Raw genomic sequence first — 8,853 nt, 5'->3', positions numbered from 1 at the left:
CAAAACAATAGGCGTTACTCAAATATTGGAAACTCAACTGGAATGCCTAAATTTGAATAGTAAGTTGTAAAACAAAAAAAAAAGTCTTATGAATGATTATTCATGGTTCATTCGAAAATTTTATACATTACCAGTATCTGACAGTCATAATCGGAAGAGAATCATTGCATATGAAAACAAATTGAGCTTAATTAACGAGCATTTCAAAGACAAAGAAGTACTGACGACTTATTAGAATTAGACACTGGACATTTGACCTAGAAGTAAATCTTTATTGTAGCTTACTAACGTTTACTTCATTGTTAAGTCAGATAGAACAATATCATGAAACTATTTGAATTGACATACATGATTTTACAAAAAATTGCGAAATTGAACTTAGAAAATTACTGTGCTCTCGAATTTCAAAGCATTTTTCACTGGTATTTGCTGCATTGATTCACAAAAGCAGTATGAAAGTAGTGGAATATTTCCTTGACAAATTTTAACCGCAAAACGACTGCAAAGTAAGTAATCTATTTTGTGTGTACCCGATCTCAACCTGAAAACTTGTAATAATTGGTTAATTTAATTTTACAAAGCTTACGATAGATTTTGAGACTCAAATTTTTGAAAACCTTAAAAGTTGCATAATTTCAGATTGTTTTTTGCATGCTGCATACTCGCTGAGAGATATAAAAACTTCAAAATCCCCCTATAATGAAGACTGTTGAAATTCCATTTGGGTTTTTCGCATGTCTTTTAGTTAACGTGCACGCCGCCAATGATCCAGACGTCTCCGTGTTGGCCAAAATAGCTGAAGAAGCTTTAACCAATACATCCATCAACGCTTGTGATGAAACAAATACCAACAATTCGTACGTTCATAAATTTCTACAAAATGCCAATAATGTTGATATTAATAATTGTTTTTTATTTTCATTGAAACTTACGCTATCAATAGCATAGTTGTGATTGATGTTTACATTTAGGTTTATTTATTGTTATGGAAGATTACTGGCGGCAGTGAATGTGCACAATTTATTCCAGGATTCAAAGTCTTTCGTGGATATGCCATTGAAATTCGATCCTGGTAGAATGAAGTTTTGGATTAATTGAAGCGTAAATGAGTCCAATTTTCTCATTCTAGTAATTTAAAACTTTACTAAATTTAGATACTTTTAATTGCCTGGTTCTCCGAATCACTACAGTTTAAATCTTCCCCTCCAGAAAAAAAAAATGGAATATCAATGCTGAAACCTTGGAACATTCCAGAGGTAATACAGGAAGAATTTAATCGACGTTTCGGTGAATACGAACTGCAAGCCATTAATCGCTCTGCATTGCAAGCATTTGTTGACGAAAATTTCGAATCAGCCGGAAACGAACTGGAAGATTGTCAATTGGAGGGATGGAATGAGCATCCGCCGAAGCTAATGAAGATTCAGGATTCAATGCTGCGTGATTGGGCACTGAAACTTAATGCAATTTGGAAATTACTATGTCGAAAAGTATACTTTTTGAAAGAGCCGGAACATCTTTTGATATTTCTAATAGTATAGGAACTGTGAATCTCAGAAAGATGGAAATTCTCATATTGCTCATTTAAATGTATTATTGCGCATCATTTGTTTTATACAGAAAACATGCGCAGATGGAATAGAACTGATTTTGTACGAAAAAAAGTGATGATTTAAAGATCGGTGAAAAATTTATGAATTCTCTCGACAAACAAGTCTTTTTATTCTGTACAACCGATTTCCGCACTACTACAGATGAAACCAAATCAGAATCCAAAGCGAACTTCATTAATTCATATCCCTGAGGAATTCATTGTACCAGGTGGACGATTCCGTGAATTTTATTACTGGGACGCGTATTGGATTGTTAAAGGCTTGGCAGCAAGTGGACTTCACAGTACAATCAAGAAAATGATTACCAATTTTGTAACTGTCGTAGACAGGTAATATCGCGTTGTTTGCTCATCATTTAACATCATTTAGCAATCAACGTAAATAAGTGAGGAAAAAGGAAGTCACTTTTTTAGTGTAAGTGAAGCTATTATTTCAATAACCAATCGACACTCTGAGTTCGAATAATAATCCTTGAAGATTTCGAATATTCGGATTTTTGTTTCAGATACGGATTTATTCCAAATGGGGGTCGAATCTATTATTTGGGACGATCACAACCACCACTGCTTATCCCTATGGTTTATGAATATTATGAGCTGACACGTGACCTCGCATTCGTAAATAAAATTTTGCCGACTCTCATCAGAGAATACGAATTTTGGCAGAACAACAGGTAGTGAAGTATCGATGTGAAAGTAGTTCTTAGTATGCCGTGACTATAATTAGAACTGGTCTTGATCTTGTTGCAAAGATTTAAAGAACTTTTATTATCAGAAAAGGTGTTGAAGAAAGCTCACGTGAAATCGAAGATATTTAGTGATAAAATTTGGCTACTCGTTGATTTCCATTTTTGAACTTAACATGATGTGGAAGAGCTTCAAGATCATATTGTTAAACTGTTAAGTTTTTTCGGGACCTTAGAACTCGATTTCCAGATTTCCTGAAGGTTGCATTATGATATTTTGAATAAATTAATTGAATTGCAGGGTTATCAATGTGTCGGATGATAAAGGCAATACATTTTCGGTTTTTCATTATCACAGTAAATGTAATGTACCACGACCGGAATCATTTCTTGCAGATATTATACATGCTTCACGACTTCCAGCTCATGAACGACCAAAATTTTACATGGTCAGTTTCTAAAGTAGAGTAAAAAAAAGGTTTTAAAATGATATTCTAGATTTTGATTTCAAATTTTTCAAATTATTTACAGAATATAGCATCAGGCGCAGAATCTGGATGGGATTTCAGTTCTCGCTGGTTGAAAGATGGTCACAAGATTGAAACTATCGAAACGACCGATATTATTCCAATTGACTTGAATGCTTTTATATGCTGGAATTTGGATATTTTGCAGTATTTACTTAGAAATACAGGTAATGTTACGGAATAAGTACAAGGATGGCAAGGGGGAAAATTTGTGGCAACAAATAATTGATTAGTTATTACATGTATATATGAAAAAACCACTGGGAAGTTTGAGCTATTCCTAAATTAACGAAGAGTGCGCTGAAATAATACGACAATTTCAATGCTATATTTTACAAATAAAACAGACTGTCGTTATGTTATTATTTAATTAGTTATCATGACTTACTAATTTTAAAAATGGTTATTCATCATTTACAACGGCTTACAAAAGACAAGCAGGGTCCTAATCCAATTTCTTAAATCTAAAGAAGACTAATTCTCATGTTTAATAAATACAAAGCACTGTGATTGTAAAAAAATCATACCTGACTGGAATTCCAGGTGTTGTAACTACTCGCCTATCATTTCATCATTTTTATCGTTGTAAGAGTATTAATATAATAATATTAAGCATTAGTTCTATCAAGTTTCAGAATGCATTCATCAAAGGAATTTTTAAATCCAAAGAAGACTAGTTCTCATGTTTAATAAATACAAAGCTGAAGGCACCCAAACATTAAGTGGTAGTGATAAAGCCTAAACTGGTCATTTAACATCTAATTTCTATCCTGCACAACTTCATTTTAGGCATCTGATATCCATCCTTCTTTTGACTTTTCTTTGTATTTTATAAATACCCAAATCACTGCTTAGGAAATCCTTTGAAATCGAAAACACTTCGTGACAAACGAGAAATTCTCCGTCAAGCAATGTTCCACGTATTTTACAACGATACAGAAGGTGCCTGGTTCGATTATAATCTGCGAACCAAATCTCACAATTTCAACTTCTATCCATCGATTGTGGTACCGTTGTTCGGTGAATGCTATCAACCACTGAACCTGGCAAGACCACAACAAATCGTCAACTACTTGAATGCTCGTTTTCCAGGATTCTTTTTTCCTTTTTGGAAAATCAAAGTGGATAGGAGTGCAAAATATTAAAAATGGACTCTTATAGGAATCCGCTCGAATTATAATTTCAATTCAATCTACAGTATTGTTATTCTAAATTTACAGAAAATGGGAGTGTACAACTATCCAGGCGGTGTGCCAACCAGCCTTATTAAAGATACCAAACAACAGTGGGATTTTCCAAATGGTTGGAGTCCTACAAATCATATGATTATTGAAGGAATGAGAAAATCAAGCAATCCCGTGGTGCAAGAACAGGTACAATAGAAACAATATATAAATTCCCAAGTAAAGAAGCACAGGCGTATCACCATTATTTGAGCGAGGTTTTTTTAAAAGAATCTGAAAACATATTATTATTGATGTTTAGGCATATCGTTTGGCGAAGAAATGGGTTTTGGGCAATTTCAAAGTATTTCAGGAAACAGGTCATATGTGGGAGAAGGTTATATTTCTATTGGTACTAAAGAAGTAACCAAATTATAAATAAATCAGAAACTTACATCAGAAATTTAAATTTGCAACTGTAAAATGCGCTAACAGGTTAAGGGAACTTGCACTGCTGATGAATTTTAAACCAGGCTTCGCATGTTACCAAATTGTATTCAATATATTTCTCCAAAAACTAAATTCAAAAAGCTCGGTCATATTCTTTTCAGTACGACGTCAACGGAACTGCACCACAACCAGGTAGCGGCGGCGAATATTTGGTTCAGGTAGATGTATTTTCAATTATCCATTTATTGACAGTTACATATTCTCAAATTATTTAAAAAATGTAAGAGATACATTATAATTTCTTTAGCACTATTGATCAAAATTTAAATTCATAAATATCTTGAGTGATTTTCAGGATGGTTTTGGCTGGTCGAATGGTGTTATACTAGATTTGTTAACAACGTATCACGAGAGAATGCGCATTGAACCTGGGGATTTAATGCCGAACAACAATGCTTCTGCGACAAATAACAATGGTTCTACGACAGGTTCAGCATCTGAACGAATGCACTCTAAATCCATTACTCCTCTTATACCGATAATTATCTCAATACTTTATACTTATTTATTGACGCGCTGACAATTTCTCTAATGTAATACTGTCCAAAAACCGAAGGTTGCAGACTGTTGAGATTAATAAAAGAATTACTCTTCAAGAAGCTTCAATAGTTCTATTTAACTGAAACCATTGGGACTTTGTCCTAACCTAATATGTAAATATTAGACAAAACTGTTCCAAATGAAATGTTCTAGAATAGAAATGAAGGAACAATCTAAACATAATGTGCAAATACCAAAGAAAAAACGCCTAACAATTTTCATTGAAAGCGTAAGCAGCCTTGGACCTAACGGAGATCAACTGTGTCATATATAAATAAATTTGATGAGTAAAATGTTTAGCAGTACTTTGTGATACAACGTTTGAAAGACTAGGTGCAAAATATATTATAGAATATAAATTTCAAAGGAGTTAATTTACTACTGCATTTAATAATACTCACAGAAACTTTTCAGAATTGTTCAGAATATAATCTTAATCTGTTGGTTATTTTGCTAAGAAAGCACTGTATAAAAAACAGATCAAAAAATCTTAACCATTCATGCGTTTGTAAAGTTATTAACTATACGGTATAAAAAAGAAGGAAATAGACAAACAAATGATATCGCAAAAAATCTATAACGCACTCGCAAATGTATGTGCATCATAGAATTCCAGAAAATTCATGAAAGAAAATATGCAGCTTCGCGAAGTTCAAAAAAATGAAATTCAATATCAATTATATCAAAAACCGCTTTATGAAACAATGTAGTCTAAGGTATTTTACTTTATATGATATATGCAACGATGAGCAAAACCTGTAACAGTTATTAAAAAGTGGAACACTTATAAGTCGTTCAGTAATGGTATGACTTTAAAAATGGTTCGAAAATTTGTATTACATCCATCACTGTAAGTAGAATTTAAGGGACTTATATTCACTACAGTGCAGAAAAAGTGCCCCAACTGATTCACCGCTATTAGTCAAAGAAATCGTTTCAAAAATAGCTTATATACTGAAGTGAAATATTTCAAATCAAGCTAAGACATTAAATAATAGTCAAAAAAAAAAGATCTGGTAAAATGTAGTCTCTGACAAAGGGAACTGAAAGGAACTACAGTATAATAGTATAACAAGATATACAAAGTAGGAAAAAAATGATCAAAGAAGCACGGAAATAGTCGTAGCAAATCTTTTCTACAACTCATAAATCCATTAAAATATTTAAAAAATAGTAAACTCATTCGAATTTTAAGATAATATCACATCCTTAGCAAATATTCAAAGAGTACATGTGTCTATGGGGAGTTAGAAAAACACAGAAGAAAATCAAGCTAATAGTACATTACAACGAAACAGTTTTTATCGTAGTTCGACATAATTTGCTGGAAACAAACCGTACTGCCCGTTACAAAGTCCACGCCACCAACCAGCATCAACCTAAATGATGCTATTCCTTGCAATACATACAACGCTAACGAAACTCCTGATAAATATATGCAGCCATGAAGAAAGGAGTTAAAAATCTAATGAAATTAGCGGATTTGTTGATAGACAGAAATGAAATGCAAGTTGCAAGGAAAACAGTCGAAAACAAGGCTGAATAAAGTTTCGCTTATCCAAGAGAGAACTTCACCATATTGAACGAAAAACTAACCTGATCAATGTTGGTAATGATATCATCAGGGTCAAAGCTGATTTCGTCATCATCCTGTTTCTGATAATCATAAATGGCAACAGCTGTAAGACCTGCAGAACTAAGCGGATGCGTTGGTGACGAAAGTGGGTCACTTACCGTTGCTATTTTCGACTGTTCTCTCTGAAAAAAGTGACAGTGCTACAACTGAAATAGGGAAACAATGATTGTAATCGGTCTCTAGCAAAATAAAAAACAAATAGCAATATTAAAACAATAAAATTGAGAAAAATCAGAAAAAAAAGTATGAACCCTTGATGCAAGAACGGCATCGAATCGACAGTAGGATCGAAAAGCAAAAAGCAAACAAGTTAAAAATGCTAACACAATCTTTAAAAAAATGAAATCAAACTTGTAAAGGACTTAATCAGAAGCCAAGAAACCAAGTGAAAATTTAAACCAATTAGAAGTTTAATCTAATGATAGCTGATGTTTATTGTGGAGATGGAGATTTCAGTTTTAAAGAACAACACTCTTATGCTCAAGTCACGACTTCGCAATCCACGAGAAATTGTCACTTAGACGTGTTATAATCCAATAAGCAAAGCTTTAAGTAACAAGAAAATTATACCTTTATAGGCGACTCGTCTTGTATTTCATCATGCGCAATAGTCATATCCAGTAATTGTGCTTTAGGTGCTGGTGGTGGTACTAAGTCATCTCCCGGTACCACATCGTACCTGTTTCCAATTAACATTCTTTCTTCTATTGCTAACATTTCTGTCTGAACAGTTAAGAAAGGTACTTCCAAAGAAAATAGGTTTTGATTTACTGGCATAAAGTCTGGAATTTCAAGGCAATAAACAAAAAAAACAAAGACTTGAAATAAACCAACATATTCCGAAAAATTTTTTTTGTTACCTCTGAGTGAACTGATAAGGGTGTAAAGTTGCTCCGTATTTCATTATCCCAGTTCAGAACATCTTCATTCCTACCATCGTTATGTGGAGCATAACGTTCCACACCACTGAAAGTTTTATTAGGTGAAGGATTGAAAAGTGGCAATTTGACCAACTGTGGTGTAGATTTTTCCGATACAGAGGAAACATTTTGTGCTTCAGACAATATGTGCGGCTCAACAGAATTTTCGCGTTTAGAAGGCGACCCTGCTATTCCAGGCATTATTGCTACGGCACCAGCTGGAGCACGAGAATGCCGTTTAGGAGCACCTAAAAAATACCGAATTTAATGAAATTTTATGAAGCGATAATTCCCAAAACAACATAAGGAGTAAAAAATAAAATGACCTCCAGTATGATGCAACTGCTCATGCTGTCGTATTTCTTCTCGAATTGCTTCTGGATCCATCTACAATTTCGTCAGATTTCTTGAAAATTAAAGAAAAAACTGTAAAAAGTACCGCGGAGTTTTTTTTCAGCAAAATTCAAAGAGAAACTTAATTATTGTTTTTTCTGCTAAAACTTCACGTTCCCTGATCGGAAATAAATATTTAAATCTCCATTCAAATTCCATCTTCTCCGATATCACATATAATCCTTTATGAATTAAAATTCAGATTCCTGATCAATGACTCCTAACCTGTTGTTCTAGCTCTTCGCGTCGCTTCCATTCTTCAGCAATTTTTTTCTGTCTTTCTTCCTCTTCTTTTTGCTGCTGTTTACGCAGCTCTTCATCTTCTCGTTTTCGACGTTCACGTTCTTGCTGCACCTTTTCGCCACTCTAAAAAGAAAAATTGGACTCACAGCATCCATGTTTGTAAATTGGACTCACAGCATCCATGTTTGTAACATTTGAAAGAAAGGGATAAAAACTTTCATAAAGAACTGAAACCATGATGTTATAATAGTAAAATAGATTAGCAGTTGAACATGTTGAAAACTTCAAACTTATTTCTTCAAAGACTTTTAATAACATACCTCAGCAACTGAAAGTTGTTCAAATTTAGCACGTAAATTTAAAGCCCTTCCTTTTGGTGCAACAGGCAAAGCGTTCCCTCTCGGTACTTGTTCTTCTGAAAAATCATAATCTAATCATTACAACCTTTTATAATAACAATAATTCTGGGCACCAGGTTTATATCAAATCCTAAATCATTTTTAAGTTTACACTTGAAATTCTCATAATCTTGATTTAATGAATTTCTTAGCATCCAGGTAATAATCAAAAAATGTTTGCAGTTATAGGAACTTCTTTCTATCTGCACCAAAAATACCAAAACC

General features: G+C 33.5%; 2 protein-coding genes across 2 annotated transcripts in view; one reads left to right on the top strand and one right to left on the bottom strand.

The window, feature by feature from the left end:
- Positions 1–631: 631 nt before the first annotated feature.
- LOAG_10246 (trehalase) lies at positions 632–5,094 on the top strand. The gene is made up of 12 exons (XM_003145773.2): positions 632–857; positions 972–1,072; positions 1,255–1,490; positions 1,755–1,942; positions 2,119–2,286; positions 2,600–2,747; positions 2,830–2,992; positions 3,681–3,904; positions 4,046–4,198; positions 4,311–4,385; positions 4,600–4,656; positions 4,794–5,094. Exons 1-12 carry the CDS (start codon positions 700–702, stop codon positions 5,016–5,018), a joined length of 1,896 nt encoding a protein of 631 aa, XP_003145821.1. The 5' UTR covers positions 632–699; the 3' UTR covers positions 5,019–5,094.
- Positions 5,095–6,240: 1,146 nt separating this feature from the next.
- The window catches only part of LOAG_17847 (SRC8 protein), a gene marked incomplete at its 5' end in the record, with an annotated part of 6,490 nt that continues 3,877 nt past the window's right edge, over positions 6,241–8,853 (bottom strand). Inside the window, 7 exons of the mRNA XM_020450511.1 lie at positions 6,241–6,417; positions 6,635–6,796; positions 7,245–7,397; positions 7,535–7,842; positions 7,921–7,981; positions 8,213–8,353; positions 8,551–8,645. Of these exons, the coding sequence (XP_020305804.1) occupies positions 6,340–6,417; positions 6,635–6,796; positions 7,245–7,397; positions 7,535–7,842; positions 7,921–7,981; positions 8,213–8,353; positions 8,551–8,645 (998 nt within the window). The 3' untranslated portion in view covers positions 6,241–6,339. The remainder of the gene's footprint in view (positions 6,418–6,634; positions 6,797–7,244; positions 7,398–7,534; positions 7,843–7,920; positions 7,982–8,212; positions 8,354–8,550; positions 8,646–8,853) is intronic.

Source organism: Loa loa, assembly GCF_000183805.2.
Source record: "Loa loa unplaced genomic scaffold supercont3.138, whole genome shotgun sequence".
NCBI classification, from domain to species: domain Eukaryota; kingdom Metazoa; phylum Nematoda; class Chromadorea; order Rhabditida; family Onchocercidae; genus Loa; species Loa loa.
This window is presented reverse-complemented; position numbering and strand designations above follow the sequence as displayed.